This window comes from Panulirus ornatus, chromosome 23 (genome assembly GCF_036320965.1).
Source record: "Panulirus ornatus isolate Po-2019 chromosome 23, ASM3632096v1, whole genome shotgun sequence".
NCBI classification, from domain to species: domain Eukaryota; kingdom Metazoa; phylum Arthropoda; class Malacostraca; order Decapoda; family Palinuridae; genus Panulirus; species Panulirus ornatus.
Window position 1 is genome coordinate 473,458 of NC_092246.1, and position 17,830 is coordinate 491,287.

Sequence of the window (17,830 nt, forward strand, 5' to 3'; positions counted from 1 at the left end):
CTTCTTTCACACAATTTACCAAACTCAGTCACCAGCTTCTGCAGTTTCTCATATGAATTACCCACCAGCGCTGTATCATTAGCGAACAACAACTGACTCACTTCCCAAGCTCTCTCATCCACAACAGACTTCATACTTGCCCCTCTTTCTAAAACTCTTGCATTCACCTTCCTAACAACCCCATACATAAACAAATTAGGCAGCCATGGAGATATCAAACACCCCTGCCACAAACCTACATTCACTGAGAACCAATCACTTTCCTCTCTTCCTACACGTACACATGCCTTACATCCTCGATAAAAACTTTTCACTCCTAACAACTTGCCTCCCACACCATATATTCTTAATACCTTCTGCAGAGCATCTCTATCAACTCTATCATATGCCTTCTCCAGATCCATAAATGCTACATACAAATCCATTTGCTTTTCTAAGTATTTCTCACATACATTCTTCAAAGCAAACACCTGATCCATGCATCCTCTGCCACTTCTGAAACCACACTGCTCTCCCCCAATCTGATGCTCTGTACATGCCTTCACCCTCTCAATCAATATCCTCCCATATAATTTCCCAGGAATACTCAACAAACTTATACCTCTGTAATTTGAGCACTCACTTTTATCCTGTTTGCCTTTGTACAACGGCACTATGCAAGCTTTCCGCCAATTCTCAGGCACCTGATCATGAGTCATACATACATTAAATAACCTTACCAACCACTCAACAATACAGTCACCCCCTGTTTTTTATAAATTCCACTGCAATACCATCCAAACCCTCTGCCTTGCCGGCTACAAAACCACAACCAAAACACCCCATATCTCCCACTCTATCATCAAACACATTCAACAAACCTTCAAAATACTCACCCCATTTCCTTCTCACATCTTCTTGTTATCACCCCCTCATTAGCCCCCTTCACTGAAGTTCCCATTTGTTCCCTTGTCTTATCCACTTTATTTACCTCCTTCCAAAACATCTTTTTATTCTCCCTAAAATTTAATGATACTCTCTCACCCCAACTCTCATTTGCCCTCTTTTTCACCTCTTGCACCTTTCTCTTGACCTCCTGCCTCTTTCTTTTATACATCTCCCAATCATTTGCATTATTTCCCTGCAAAAATCGTCCAAATGCCTCTCTCTTCTCTTTCACTAATAATCTTACTTCTTCATCCCACCACTCATTACCCTTTCTAATCTGCCCATCACCCATGCTTCTCATGCCACATGCATCTTTTGCACAAGCCATCACTGTTTCCCTATATACATCCCATTCCTCCCCCACTCCCCTTACCTCCTTTGTTCTCACCTTTTTCCATTCTGTACTCAGTCTCTCCTGGAACTTCCTCACACAAGTCTCCTACCCAAGCTCACTTACTCTCACCAACCTTTTCTCCCCAACATTCTCTCTTCTTTTCCGAAAACCTGTAGTAATCTTCACCTTCGCCTCCACAAGATAATGATCAGACATCCCTCCAGTTGCACCTCTCAGCACATTAACATCCAGAAGTCTCTCTTTCACGCGTCTATCAATTAACACGTAATCCAAGAACGCTCTCTGGCCATCTCTCCTACTTACATACTTATACTTATGTATATCTCTCTTTTTAAACCAGGTAATCCCAATCACCAGTCCTTTTTCAGCACATAAATCTACAAGCTCTTCACCATTTCCATTTACAACACTGAACACCCCATGTATACCAATTATTCCCTCAACTGCCACATTACTCACCTTTGCACTTAAATCACCCATCACTATAACCCGGTCTCATGCACCAAAACTACCAATACACACACTCAGTTGCTCCCAAAACATGTGCCTCTCATGATCTTTCTTCTCATGTCCAGGTGCATATGCACCAATAATCACCCATCTCTCTCCATCAACTTTCAGTGTTACCCATATCAATCTAGAGTTTACTTTCTTACACTCTATATCCCTGGGGATAGGGGAGAAAAAATACTTCCCATGCATTCCTCACGTGTTGTAGAAGGCGACTAAAGGGGACGGGAGCAGGGGGCTGGAAACCCTCCCCTCCTTGTATTTTAACTTTAAAAGGGGAAACAGAAGAAGGAGTCAAGCGGGGAGTGCTCATCCTCCTCTAAGGCTCACATTGGGGTGTCTAAATGTGTGTGGATGTAACGAAGATGAGAAAAAAGGAGAGATAGGTAGTATGTTTGATGAAAGGAACCTGGATGTTTTGGCTCTGAGTGAAACGAAGCTCAAGGGTAAAGGGGAAGAGTGGTTTGGGAATGTCTTGGGAGTAAAGTCAGGGGTTAGTGAGAGGACAAGAGCAAGGGAAGGAGTAGCACTACTCCTGAAACAGGAGTGGTGGAAGTATGTGATAGAGTGTAAGCATCTTTTTATTCTCCCTGAAATTTAATGATACTCTCTCACCTCAACTCTCATTTGCCCTCTTTTTCACCTCCTGCAGCTTTCTCTTGACTTCCTGCCTCTTTATTTTATACATCTCTCAGTCATTTGCATTATTTCCCAGCATAACTCATGCAAATGCCTCTCTCTTCTCTTTCACTAATAATCTTATGTCTTTATCCCACCACCCACTACCCTTTCTAATCTGCCCACCTCCCACACTTCTCATGCCACAAGCATCTTTTGCAAAAGCCATCACTGCTTCCCTAAATACATCCCATTCCTCCCCCACTCCCCTTACGTCCTTTGCTCTCACCTTTTTCCATTCTGTACTCAGTCTCTCCTGGTACTTCCTCACACAAGTCTCCTTCCCAAGCTCACTTACTCACACCACTCTCTTCACCCCAACATTCTCTATTCTTTTCTGAAAACCTCAACATTACTTTACCTTCGCTTCCACAAGATAATGATCAGACATCCTTCCAGTTGCACCTCTCAGCACATTAACATCCAAAAGTCTCTCTTTCGCGTGCCTAGTAATCAACATGTAATTCAATGATGCTCTCTGGCCATCTCTCCTACTTATATACATATATTTATGTATATCTCTTTTTTTGAACCAGGTATTCCTAATCACCAGTCCTTTTTCAGCACATAAATCTACAAGCTCTTCACCATTTCCATTTACAACACTGAACACCCCATGTATACCAATTATTCCCTCAAGTGCCACATTACTCACCTTTGTATTCAAATCACCCATCACTATAACTCGGTCTCGTGTATCAAAATTACTAACACTCTCACTCAGCTGCTCCCAAAACACTTGCCTCTCATGATCTTTCTTCTTATGCCAAGGTGCATATGCACTAATAATCACCCATCTCTCTCCATCCACTTTCAGTTTTACTCATATCAATGTACAGTTTACTTTCTTACACTCTATCACATACTCACACCACTCCTCTTTCAGAAGTAGTGCTACTCCTTCCCTTGCTCTTGTCCTCTCACCAACCCTTGACTTTACTCCCAAAACATTCCCAAACCACTCTTCCCCTTTACCCTTGAGCTTTGTTTCACTCAGAGCCAAAACATCCAGGTTCCTTTCCTCAAACATACTACCTATCTCTCCTTTCTTCTCATCTTGGTTACATCCACACACATCAAGACACCCCAATGTGAGCCTTCGAGGAGGATGAGCACTCCCCATGTGACTCCTTCTGTTTCCCCTTTTAGAAAGTTGAAATACAAGGAGGGAAGGGTTTCTAGCCCCCGCTCCTGTCCCCTTTAGTCGCCTTCTACGACACGTGAGAAATGAGTGGGAAGTACTCTTTCTCCCCATCCCCACGTATATATATGTGGATGGAGTAATAAGAGACATGAAAGCAAAACTAGGGAAAAGGGGCGCAAAGATGGAGTGTGGTGGTGAGAAATGGTGGCTTGTGGCAAGCCTGTTTGTGTAAGACACTATGCTCTTAGATGAAAGTTAAGAGGAGTTGCAGAAGGTTGTAAGTGTGTTTTATGATGTGTGTGAGCATAAAAGACTGAAGGTAAATGTAGGTAAAAGTAAAGTAATTTTGTTGAAAGGAAACACAGTGAAAGTATGGATTTTGTAAACCATACAGAGTGAAAGAAGTGTACTAAATTGTTCTTTGGATATGGGGGAGTAAGACTGAAAGAGAAGAGGGAATTTAAGTACTTAGGAGCTGTCTAGGGTAAGTTTGGCGATATGGAAGGAAAGATAAGGGATAGACCAGTACAGGGTACAAGAGTCATTGGGTCCCTTAATAGAATAAAGAAGGGTAGTGGTGTAAGCATGGAAGTGAAGGGAGGATTGAGGGTAGGCACAGTCCTCCCAAACCTGACCAATGCAGCCAAAACATGGACATGGAATGAGTCACAGAGGTCAAGAATCCAGGCTGTGGAAATAAACTTTTAGAGACAAGCATGTGGTGTAACTAGATGGAGTGAGGAAAGAAATGAAGGGGTGTACGAGAGATGTGGTATGGCAAGGAAGGTAAAGGGAATGAATTGCTGTGTGGTAGAATGGGTGAAACATAATACTTTGAGGTGGTTTGGGCACATGGAAAGAATGCAAGACATCGAGTTGACAAGGAAAGTGTACAATAGTACAATTAAAGGGATTGGTGCAAGAGGAAGACCACCTGTGACATGGGCAAATAGGGTGGAAGAATACTGGAGGGAGAGAAATGGTGGTAGAATGAATGGAATGGTGTGTGCAAGGGAGGAATGTACAGACCATGAATATTATGGTAAATAGAAAAAGAGGTTGGTCTATCAGAGAAGGAAAGGTCAGGGGAAGGGCTGGTCCTACTAATGTCTGAGCAGTCTCTCTCAGTGGCAGCAGTCAGGATCCTAGTGATTCTTAGCACCAAATGATGCCAGGGACTTAATAATGATTACATTTAAAAATGTAGACAGGAGATGGCAGGCAAATTTACATGACAAAGCAAATGAAGTTTCAGTACGTGTATGGTGCATGTAAGAAGATAGCAAAACTAGCCTGCCAGTCCCATTTTGAGGATACAGAAAGTAAGAACATCAATCATAACATGAAGAGTGTAAGACAGTTCCAGGTATCACTTTAATGCTTAGTCAGGACAGTATTACCAACCTGGGTGGCTGTTGCCTACTACCTAATACTCAAGCCTAAGCCTTACAAGAGGATGAGCACTCCTCACTTAGCTCCTTCTGTTCTATCTTTTAGAAAAGGAAATACAAGAGGGGAGGTTTCAGCTTACCAGTCTTGCTCTAAACTAACATCAATAAAAACCAATGTTAATTTCATCTGCAGTGTCTCATCACATGCTGAAGAATGCTTGCAGGAAAGTGATCATGCACTGGAAAGCAGTAAACACAAAACCATAACAATCACTTATTTTCTAAACTTAAAACTGAAAATAGGGTAAATCTCAGCTGCCAGGGTAAATAAGAAGTTTCCATTAGCTTACATAAGCGAGTTGCCTACTTTTATAATACTGTCAACCCTACATTTTTCTAGCCTTCTTATCTACCTGACTAATGCCATATATTTGTTGAGTAAAAAATTACCCAAATCTTACACTACTTCATTCTTCATTTAGAAAACAAGTATTACAGAATGACATCAGTTATATTCCATAGTTAGATACAACAAAACCTTAAACTAAATATTCATTAAAATAATCTGCAAAACCACCAATCTCATAATATATGCACCACCTTCAATTTCCAGCCCTTACTCTTGAATACTTACCTCGCCAGTGTGTGTTCTTAAGTGCTGAGTGAGACGACTGGGTCTGCTGAAAGCCTTTTCACAACCCTCATGCATACAAGCATACATTGTTACCTTATCCCTATGTCTAGGGGAAGTGTCTGTGCTTTCTTTAATCCTATTTACATCCAAAAATTTTTCACAACTGTCTACGACATTAATTCCATTAATCTGTATGTTTCCTTGGCTCTTTTCATGATTTCTTTCTTTCACAGTCTTAACAGATTTAAAACTCATATCTTTACGATATATCATATCATCTCTTTCCCATGTTTCAATGTTACCATCACCCACAAAATACATTTCATCTTCAGAATCTGATGTCTTCTCATGTAAATCAATCTCATGTAAGGATTCAACTTCTTCTATAGTTACTTCAACATATCTTTCTTTCGCCATCTGAAAAAGAAAGTTATGTTATTTTTCATTTCATTTGCTTCTTTACAGAGAAGTTTTATTTAGGTTTTTTAAAGTACAATATTGTCTTGCCGCCATTCTTTTTTCCAAATTTGACAACCTAAGACATTTTGCTGAGAAATGTCTGTTTTGCAAAATGCTATACAGTAAATACTAACGCACACAAGAATATATGACAATTCTTTCTTTCTTTCTTTCATACTATTCGCCATTTCCCGCGTTAGCGAGGTAGCGTTAAGAACAGAGGGCTGGGCCTTTGAGAGTATATCCTCACCTGGGCCATTCTCTGTTCCTTCTTTTGGAAAATTAAAAAAAAACGAGAGGGGAGGATTTCCAGCCCCCTGCTCCCTTCTCTTTTAGTCGCCTTCTACGACACACAGAGAATACATGGGAAGTATTCTTTCTCCCCTATCCCCAGGGATATATATATATATATACATATATATATATATATATATATATATATATATATATATATATATATATATATATATAAGTGAAGTGTTTTAGATATCTGGGAGTGGATCTGGCAGCGGATGGAACCATGGAAGCGGAAGTGGATCATAGGGTGGGGGAGGGGGCGAAAATTCTGGGGGCCTTGAAGAATGTGTGGAAGTCGAGAACATTATCTCGGAAAGCAAAAATGGGTATGTTTGAAGGAATAGTGGTTCCAACAATGTTGTATGGTTGCGAGGCGTGGGCTATGGATAGAGTTGTGCGCAGGAGGATGGATGTGCTGGAAATGAGATGTTTGAGGACAATGTGTGGTGTGAGGTGGTTTGATCGAGTGAGTAACGTAAGGGTAAGAGAGATGTGCGGAAATAAAAAGAGCATGGTTGAGAGAGCAGAAGAGGGTGTTTTGAAGTGGTTTGGGCACATGGAGAGGATGAGTGAGGAAAGATTGACCAAGAGGATATATGTGTCGGAGGTGGAGGGAGCAAGGAGAAGAGGGAGACCAAATTGGAGGTGGAAAGATGGAGTGAAAAAGATTTTGTGTGATCGGGGCCTGAACATGCAGGAGGGTGAAAGGAGGGCAAGGAATAGAGTGAATTGGAGCGATGTGGTATACCGGGGTTGACGTGCTGTCAGTGGATTGAATCAAGGCATGTGAAGCGTCTGGGGTAAACCGTGGAAAGCTGTGTAGGTATGTATATTTGCGTGTGTGGACGTATGTATATACATGTGCATGGGGGGGGGGTTGGGCCATTTCTTTCGTCTGTTTCCTTGCGCTACCTCACAAACGCGGGAGACAGCGACAAAGTATATATAAAAAAAAAAAAAAAATATGTATATTATTTTTCTTATTTATCTATTTTGCTTTGTCGCTGTCTCCCGCATTTGCGAGGTAGTGCAAGGAAACAGACGAGAGAAATGGCCCAACCCACCCCCCATACACAATGTATACACATACACGTCCACACACGCAAATATACATACCTATACATCTCAACGTACACATATATATACACACACAGACACATACATATATACCCATGCACACAATTCACACTGTCTGCCTTTATTCATTCCCATCGCCACCTCGCCACACATGGAATACCATCCCCCTCCCCCCTCATGTATGCGAGGTAGCACTAGGAAAAGACAACAAAGGCCCCATTAGTTCACACTCAGTCTCTAGCTGTCATGCAATAATGCCCGAAATCACAGCTCCCTTTCCACATCCAGGCCCCACACAACTTTCCATGGTTTACCCCAGACGCTTCACATGCCCTGATTCAATCCACTGACAGCACGTCAACCCCGGTATACCACATCGATCCAATTCACTCTATTCCTTGCCCTCCTTTCACCCTCCTGCATGTTTAGGCCCCAATCACACAAAATCTTTTTCACTCCATCTTTCCACCACCAATTTGGTCTCCCACTTCTCCTCGTTCCCTCCATCTCCGACACATATATCCTCTTGGTCAATCTTTCGTCACTCATTCTCTCCATGTGCCCAAACCATTTCAAAACACCCTCTTCTGCTCTCTCGACCACGCTCTTTTTTTATTTCCACACATCTCTCTTACCCTTACATTACTTACTCGATCAAACCACCTCACACCACACATTGTCCTCAAACATCTCATTTCCAGCACATCCACCCTTCTTCGCACAACTCTATCCATGACATGTTTGAGGACAATGTGTGGTGTGAGGTGGTTTGATCGAGTAAGTAATGTAAGGGTAAGAGAGATGTGTGGAAATAAAAAAAGAGCGTGGTTGAGAGAGCAGAAGAGGGTGTTTTGAAATATATATATATTTTCCCTGGGGATAGGGGAGAAAGAATACTTCCCACGTATTCCCTGCATGTCATAGAAGGCGACTAAAAGAGAAGGGAGCGGAGGGCTGGAAATCCTCCCCTCTGTTTTTTTTTTTAATTTTCCAAAAGAAGGAACAGAGAAGGGGGCCAGGTGAGGATGTTCCCTCAAAGGTCCAGTCCTCTGTTCTTAACGCTACCTTGCTAATGCGGGAAATGGCGAATAGTATAAAAAAAAAAGAAAATATAGATATATATATATATATATATATATATATATATATATATATATAATTTTTTTTTTGCTTTGTCGCTGTCTCCCGCATTTGCGAGGTAGCGCAAGGAAACAGACGAAAGAAATGGCCCAACCCGCCCCCATACACATGTATATACATACGTCCACAAACGCAAATATACATACCTACACAGCTTTCCATGGTTTACCCCAGACGCTTCACATGCCCTGATTCAATCCACTGACAGCACGTCAACCCCGGTATACCACATCGATCCAATTCACTCTATTCCTTGCCCTCCTTTCACCCTCCTGCATGTTCAGGCCCCGATCACACAAAAACTTTTTCACTCCATCTTTCCACCTCCAATTTGGTCTCCCAGTTCTCCTCGTTCCCTCCACCTCCGACACATATATCCTCTTGGTCAATCTTTCCTCACTCATTCTCTCCATGTGCCCAAACCATTTCAAAACACCCTCTTCTGCTCTCTCAACCACGCTCTTTTTATTTCCACACATCTCTCTTACCCTTACGTTACTTACTCGATCAAACCACCTCACACCACACATTGTCCTCAAACATCTCATTTCCAGCACATCCATCCTCCTGCGCACAACTCTATCCATAGCCCACGCCTCGCAACCATGCAACATTGTTGGAACCACTATTCCTTCCAAACCATTTCAAAACACCCTCTTCTGCTCTCTCAACCACGCTCTTTTTATTTCCACACATCTCTCTTACCCTTACGTTACTTACTCGATCAAACCACCTCACACCACACATTGTCCTCAAACATCTCATTTCCAGCACATCCATCCTCCTGCGCACAACTCTATCCATAGCCCACGCCTCGCAACCATACAACATTGTTGGAACCACTATTCCTTCAAACATACCCATTTTTGCTTTCCGAGATAATGTTCTCGACTTCCACACATTCTTCAAGGCTCCCAGGATTTTCGCCCCCTCCCCCACCCTATGATCCACTTCCACTTCCATGGTTCCATCCGCTGCCAGATCCACTCCCAGATATCTAAAACACTTCACTTCCTCCAGTTTTTCTCCATTCTAACTTACCTCCCAATTGACTTGACCCTCAACCCTACTGTACCTAATAACCTTGCTCTTATTCACATTTACTCTTAACTTTCTTCTTTCACACACTTTACCAAACTCAGTCACCAGCTTCTGCAGTTTCTCACATGAATCAGCCACCAGCGCTGTATTATGAGCGAACAACAACTGACTCACTTCCCAAGCTCTATCATCCCCAACAGACTTCATACTTGCCCCTCTTTCCAAAACTCTTGCATTCACCTCCCTAACAACCCCATCCATAAACAAATTCAACAACCATGGAGACATCACACACCCCTGCCGCAAACCTACATTTACTGAGAACCAATCACTTTCCTCTCTTCCTACACGTACACATGCCTTATATCCTCGATAAAAAACTTTTCACTGCTTCTAACAACTTGCCTCCCACACCATATATTCTTAATACCTTCCACAGAGGATCTCTATCAACTCTATCATATGCCTTCTCCAGATCCATAAATGCTACATACAAATCCATTTGCTTTTCTAAGTATTTCTCACATACATTCTTCAAAGCAAACACCTGATCCACACATCCTCTACCACTTCTGAAACCACACTGCTCTTCCCCAATCTGATGCTCTGTACATGCCTTCACCCTCTCAATCAATACCCTCCCATATAATTTACCAGGAATACTCAACAAACTTATACCTCTGTAATTTGAACACTCACTCTTATCCCCTTTGCCTTTGAACAATGGCACTATGCACGCATTCCGCCAATCCTCAGGCACCTCACCATGAGTCATACATACATTAAATAACCTTACCAACCAGTCAATAATACAGTCACCCCCTTTTTTAATAAATTCCACTGCAATACCATCCAACCTGCTGCCTTGCCGGCTTTCATCTTCCGCAAAGCTTTTACTACCTCTTCTCTGTTTACCAAATCATTTTCCCTAACCCTCTCACTTTGCACACCACCTCGACCAAAACACCCTATATCTGCCACTCTATCATGAAACACATTCAACAAACCTTCAAAATACTCACTCCATCTCCTTCTCACATCACCACTACTTGTTATCACCTCCCCATTTGCGCCCTTCACTGAAGTTCCCATTTGCTCCCTTGTCTTACGCACTTTATTTACCTCCTTTCAGAACATCTTTTTATTCTCCCTAAAATTTAATGATACTCTCTCACCCCAACTCTCTTTTGCCCTCTTTTTCACCTCTTGCACCTTTCTCTTGACCTCCTGTCTCTTTCTTTTATCCATCTCCCACTCAATTGCACTTTTTCCCTGCAAAAATCGTCCAAATGCCTCTCTCTTCTCTTTCACTAATAATCTTACTTCTTCATCCCACCACTCACTACCCTTTCTAATCAACCCACCTCCCACTCTTCTCATGCCACAAGCATCTTTTGCACAATCCATCACTGATTCCCTAAATACATCCCATTCCTCCCCCACTCCCCTTACTTCCATTGTTCTCACCTTTTTCCATTCTGTACTCAGTCTCTCCTGGTACTTCCTCACACAAGTCTCTTTCCCAAGCTCACTTACTCTCACCACCCTCTTCACCCCAACATTCACTCTTCTTTTCTGAAAACCCATACAAATCTTCACCTTAGCCTCCACAAGATAATGATCAGACATCCCTCCAGTTGCACCTCTCAGCACATCAACATCCAAAAGTCTCTCTTTCGCGCGCCTGTCAATTAACACGTAATCCAATAACGCTCTCTGGCCATCTCTCCTACTTACATACGTATACTTATGTATATCTCGCTTTTTAAACCAGGTATTCCCAATCACCAGTCCTTTTTCAGCACATAAATCTACAAGATCTTCACCATTTCCATTTACAACACTGAACACCCCATGTATACCAATTATTCCCTCAACTGCCACATTACTCACCTTTGCATTTAAATCACCCATCAATATAACCCGGTCTCGTGCATCAAAACCACTAACACACTCATTCAGCTGCTCCCAAAACACTTGCCTCTCATGATCTTTCTTCTCATGCCCAGGTGCATATGCACCAATAATCACCCATCTCTCTCCATCAACTTTCAGCTTTACCCATATTAATCGAGAATTTACTTTCTTACATTCTATCACATACTCCCACAACTCCTGTTTCAGGAGTACTGCTACTCCTTCCCTTGCTCTTGTCCTCTCACTAACCCCTGACTTTACTCCCAAGACATTCCCAAACCACTCTTCCCCTTTACCCTTGAGCTTCGTTTCACTCAGAGCCAAAACATCCAGGTTCCTTTCCTCAAACATACTACCTATCTCTCCTTTTTTCACATCTTGGTTACATCCACACACATTTAGACACCCCAGTCTGAGCCTTCGAGGAGGATGAGCACTCCCCGCGTGACTCCTTCTTCTGTTTCCCATTTTAGAAAGTTAAAAAATATTTTTTTTTTTTTTTTTTTTGCTTTGTCTCTCTCTCTCTCGCGTTTGCGAGGTAGCGCAAGGAAACAAACGAAAGAAATGGCCCAACCCACCCTCATACACATGTATATACATACGTCCACACACGCAAACATACATACCTACACAGCTTTCCATGGTTTACCCCAGACGCTTCACATGCCCTGATTCAATCCACTGACAGCACGTCAACCCCGGTATACCACATCGATCCAATTCACTCTATTCCTTGCCCTCCTTTCACCCTCCTGCATGTTCAGGCCCCGATCACACAAAATCTTTTTCACTCCATCTTTCCACCTCCAATTTGGTCTCCCACTTCTCCTTGTTCCCTCCATGTCCGACACATATATCCTCTTGGTCAATCTTTCTTCACTCATTCTCTCCATGTGCCCAAACCATTTCAAAACACCCTCTTCTGCTCTCTCAACCACGCTCTTTTTATTTCCACACATCTCTCTTACCCTTACGTTACTTACTCGATCCAACCACCTCACACCTCACATTGTCCTCAAACATCTCATTTCCAGCACATCCATCCTCCTGCGCACAACTCTATCCATAGCCCACGCCTCGCCACCATACAACATTGTTGGAACCACTATTCCTTCAAACATACCCATTTTTGCTTTCTGAGATAATGTTCTCGACTTCCACACATTCTTCATGGCTCCCAGAATTTTCGCCCCCTCCCCCACCCTATGATCCACTTCCGCTTCCATGGTTCCATCCGCTGCCAGATATATATATATATATATATATATATATATATATATATATATATATATATATATATATATATATATTTGCTTTTCTAAGTATTTCTCACATACATTCTTCAAAGCAAACACCTGATCCACACATCCTCTACCACTTCTGAAACCACACTGCTCTTCCCCAATCTGATGCTCTGTACATGCCTTCACCCTCTCAATCAATACTCTCCCATATAATTTACCAAGAATACTCAACAAACTTATACCTCTGTAATTTGAGCACTCACTCGTATCCCCTTTGCCTTTGTACAATGGCACTATGCACGCATTCCGCCAATCCTCAGGCACCTCACCATGAGTCATACATACATTAAATAACCTTACCAACCAGTCAACAATACACTCACCCCCTTTTTTAATAAATTCCACTGCAATACCATCCAACCTGCTGCCTTGCCGGCTTTCATCTTCCGCAAAGCGTTTACTACCTCTTCTCTGTTTACCAAATCATTTTCCCTAACCCTCTCACTTTGCACACCACCTCGACCCAAACACCCTATATCTGCCACTCTGTCATCAGACACATTCAACAAACCTTCAAAATACTCATTCCATCTCCTTCTCACATCACCACTACTTGTTATCACCTCCCCATTTGCGCCCTTCACTGAAGTTCCCATTTGCTCCCTTGTCTTACGCACCCTATTTACCTCCTTCCAGAACATCTTTTTATTCTCCCTAAAATTTACTGATAGTCTCTCACCCCAACTCTCATTTGCCCTTTTTTTCACCTCTTGCACCTTTCTCTTGACCTCCTGTCTCTTTCTTTTATACTTCTCCCACTCAATTGCATTTTTTCCCTGCAAAAATCGTCCAAATGACTCTCTCTTCTCTTTCACTAATACTCTTACTTCTTCATCCCACCACTCACTACCCTTTCTAAACAGCCCACCTCCCACTCTTCTCATGCCACAAGCATCTTTTGCGCAATCCATCACTGATTCCCTAAATACATCCCATTCCTCCCCCACTCCCCTTACTTCCATTGTTCTCACCTTTTTCCATTCTGTACACAGTCTCTCCTGATACTTCTTCACACAGGTCTCCTTCCCAAGCTCACTTACTCTCACCACCTTCTTCACCCCAACATTCACTCTTCTTTTCTGAAAACCCATACTAATCTTCACCTTAGCCTCCACAAGATAATGATCAGACATCCCTCCAGTTGCACCTCTCAGCACATTGACATCCAAAAGTCTCTCTTTCGCACGCCTGTCAATTAACACGTAATCCAATAACGCTCTCTGGCCATCTCTCCTACTTACATAAGTATACTTATGTATATCTCGCTTTTTAAACCAGGTATTCTCAATCATCTGTCCTTTTTCAGCACATAAATCTACAAGCTCTTCACCATTTCCATTTACAACACTGAACACCCCATGCATACCAATTATTCCCTCAACTGCCACATTACTCACCTTTGCATTCAAATCACCCATCACTATAACCCGGTCTCGTGCATCAAAACCGCTAACACACTCATTTAGCTGCTCCCAAAACACTTGCCTCTCATGATCTCATGGATTTGTATGTAGCATTTATGGATCTGGAGAAGGCATATGATAGAGTTGATAGAGATGCTCTGTGGAAGGTATTAAGAATATATGGTGTGGGAGGCAAGTTGTTAGAAGCAGTGAAAAGTTTTTATCGAGGATGCAAGGCATGTGTACGTGTAGGAAGAGAGGAAAGTGATTGGTTCTCAGTGAATGTAGGTTTGCGGCAGGGGTGTGTGATGTCTCCATGGTTGTTTAATTTGTTTATGGATGGGGTTGTTAGGGAGGTAAATGCAAGAGTCTTGGAAAGAGGGGCAAGTATGAAGTCTGTTGGGGATGAGAGAGCTTGGGAAGTGAGTCAGTTGTTGTTTGCTGATGATACAGCGCTGGTGGCGGATTCATGTGAGAAACTGCAGAAGCTGGTGACGGAGTTTGGTAAAGTGTGTGGAAGAAGAAAGTTAAGAGTAAATGTGAATAAGAGCAAGGTTATTAGGTACAGTAGGGTTGAGGGTCAAGTCAATTGGGAGGTGAGTTTGAATGGAGAAAAACTGGAGGAAGTGAAGTGTTTTAGATATCTGGGAGTGGATCTGTCAGCGGATGGAACCATGGAAGCGGAAGTGGATCATAGGGTGGGGGAGGGGGCGAAAATTTTGGGAGCCTTGAAAAATGTGTGGAAGTCGAGAACATTATCCCGGAAAGCAAAAATGGGTATGTTTGAAGGAATAGTAGTTCCAACAATGTTGTATGGTTGCGAGGCGTGGGATATGGATAGAGTTGTGCGCAGGAGGATGGATGTGCTGGAAATGAGATGTTTGAGGACAATGTGTGGTGTGAGGTGGTTTGATCGAGTAAGTAACGTAAGGGTAAGAGAGATGTGTGGAAATAAAAAGAGCGTGGTTGAGAGAGCAGAAGAGGGTGTTTTGAAATGGTCTGGGCACATGGAGAGAATGAGTGAGGAAAGATTGACCAAGAGGATATATGTGTCGGAGGTGGAGGGAACGAGGAGAAGAGGGAGACCAAATTGGAGGTGGAAAGATGGAGTGAAAAGGATTTTGTGTGATCGGGGCCTGAACATGCAGGAGGGTGAAAGGAGGGCAAGGAATAGAGTGAATTGGAGCGATGTGGTATACAGGGGTTGACGTGCTGTCAGTGGATTGAATCAAGGCATGTGAAGCGTCCGGGGTAAACCATGGAAAGCTGTGTAGGTATGTATATTTGCGTGTGTGGACGTGTGTATGTACATGTGTATGGGGGGGGGGGTTGGGCCATTTCTTTCGTCTGTTTCCTTGCGCTACCTCGCAAACGCGGGAGACAGTGACAAAGTATAAAAAAAAAAAAAAAAAAAAAAAAAATATATATATATATATATATATATATATATATATATATATATATATATATATATATATCCCTGGGGATAGGGGAGAAAGAATACTTCCCACGTATTCCCTGCGTGTCGTGGAAGGCGACTAAAAGGGGAGGGAGCGGGGGGCTGGAAATCCTCCCCTCTCACTTTTTTTTTGTTTTTTTTTAATTTTCCAAAAGAGGGAACAGAGAAGGGGCCCAGGTGAGGATATTCCCTCAAGGGCCCAGTCCTCTGTTCTCAACGCTACCTCGCTAATGCGGGAAATGGCGAATAGTATGAAAGAAAGAAAGAAATATATATATAAAGAAACTCTGAGTTAGTTATAGGTGGGAGCCAGGGATATGATGCATCTAGGCCAGTGATTCTTCCAAGAGTTCCTGTTTGAATCCTCTCACCAACAAGCCCACCCAAGCTGAACCCTATCACATGGACATTGGTCAATCTGACACCTTTTTCTTCAACTAGCAAATCAATTAAGTGTGCTGTGATGCCTGCAATGTGTCAGAGTTTCTTGATGCTGAAGATGCTGATCTTGTAGTCAACATTTGAACTTCCCCAGTAGGATCTCATTCTCCTCCAGGTCATATTGACTTTTATGCTAATGGAGGACTGTCACAGCCAGGATGCCAACGTTGGTACTTTCCAGAGAAAGTGGAGCAAATTTTCAGTCATTATCGTGCTGTTTGGCTCATGGTAGAAGCTGTAGAGCATGCAGGACAGGGGGTTTTCCCTGCTTGCAGATGTCCAGACTGAGAGAGCTTTCAGGATCATCAGTGTGACTGTCAGATTGTTAATAATTTTGGCCTCTTTCCAAATAGCAGTATCTTGGGAACTTCTTTTTCTCAACACATTCAGTGTCTCCATACTCAAAACCTCGTAAAAGAGTTATGTCTACAAATGTTTATACCAAATCTGTTTAAGAAAATATTTCTTTTAGTGTATGTATTTGGTGAACTTTTTCAAAAGAAAACTACTTTTCATCATAAGTATAATCACCTGCAAAAAGCATGGTAGTATGTAACGCGTTATTCAAGCTTTTAGTCTCAAGTCTTATAGAAAAAACAGGAAATTATTAATTTGCCTTGGGATTCTGCAGGTTTATGTGATTATTACACAAGTGAAATTGTCGCCTTGAGCTTCTTGTATAATATATATATATATATATATATATATATATATATATTTTTTTTTTTTCATACTATTCGCTATTTCCCGCGATAGCGAGGTAGCGTTAAGAACAGAGGACTGGGCCTTTGGGGAATATCCTCACCTGGCCCTCTTCTCTGTTCCTTCTTTTGGAAAAAAAAAAAGAAAAAAAAAAAAAAAAGAAGATATATATATCTTCATTGAAGTTCCCATTTCCTCCCTTGTCTTACGCACTTTATTTACCTCCTTCCAGAACATCTTTTTATTCTCTCTAAAATTTAATGATACTCTCTCACCCCAACTCTCATTTGCCCTCTTTTTCCCCTCTTGCACCTTTCTCTTGATCTCCTGTCTCTTTCTTTTATACATCTCCCACTCAATTACATTTTTTCCCTGAAAAAATCGTCCAAATGCCTCTCTCTTCTCTTTCACTAATAATCTTACTTCTTCATCCCACCACTCACTACCCTTTCTAATCAACCCACCTCCCACTCTTCTCATGCCACAAGCATCTTTTGCACAATCCATCACTGATTCCCTAAATACATCCCATTCCTCCCCCACTCCCCTTACTTCCATTGTTCTCACCTTTTTCCATTCTGTACTTCTGAACTTCAGTGAAGGGCGCAAATGGGGAGGTGATAAGTAGTGGTGATGTAAGAAGGAGATGGAGTGAGTATTTTGAAGGTTTGTTGAATGTGTTTCATGATAGAGTGGCAGATATAGGGTGTTTTGGTCGAGGTGGTGTGCAAAGTGAGAGGGTTAGGGAAAATGATTTGGTAAACAGAGAAGAGGTAGTAAAAGCTTTGCGGAAGATGAAAGCCGGCAAGGTAGCAGGTTTGGATGGTACTGCAGTGGAATTTATTAAAAAAGGGGGTGAGTGTATTGTTGACTGGTTGGTAAGGTTATTTAATGTATGTATGACTCATGGTGAGGTGCCTGAGGATTGGCGGAATGCGTGCATAGTGTCAT

The 17,830-nt window shown here is 42.2% G+C and overlaps 1 protein-coding gene across 4 annotated transcripts in view; it reads right to left on the reverse strand.

Annotated features, from left to right (window-relative positions):
• The window catches only part of LOC139756699 (transcription factor IIIA-like), a 72,461-nt gene that overhangs the window by 35,494 nt on the left and 19,137 nt on the right, over positions 1-17,830 (reverse strand). For 3 of the 4 annotated variants that reach the window (XM_071676362.1, XM_071676364.1, XM_071676363.1), the window contains one exon: positions 5,640-6,056. The exons of the other annotated variant lie outside the window; for it this stretch is intronic. In XM_071676362.1, the coding sequence (XP_071532463.1) occupies positions 5,640-6,056 (417 nt within the window). The remainder of the gene's footprint in view (positions 1-5,639; positions 6,057-17,830) is intronic. 4 annotated transcript variants of the gene reach the window in all.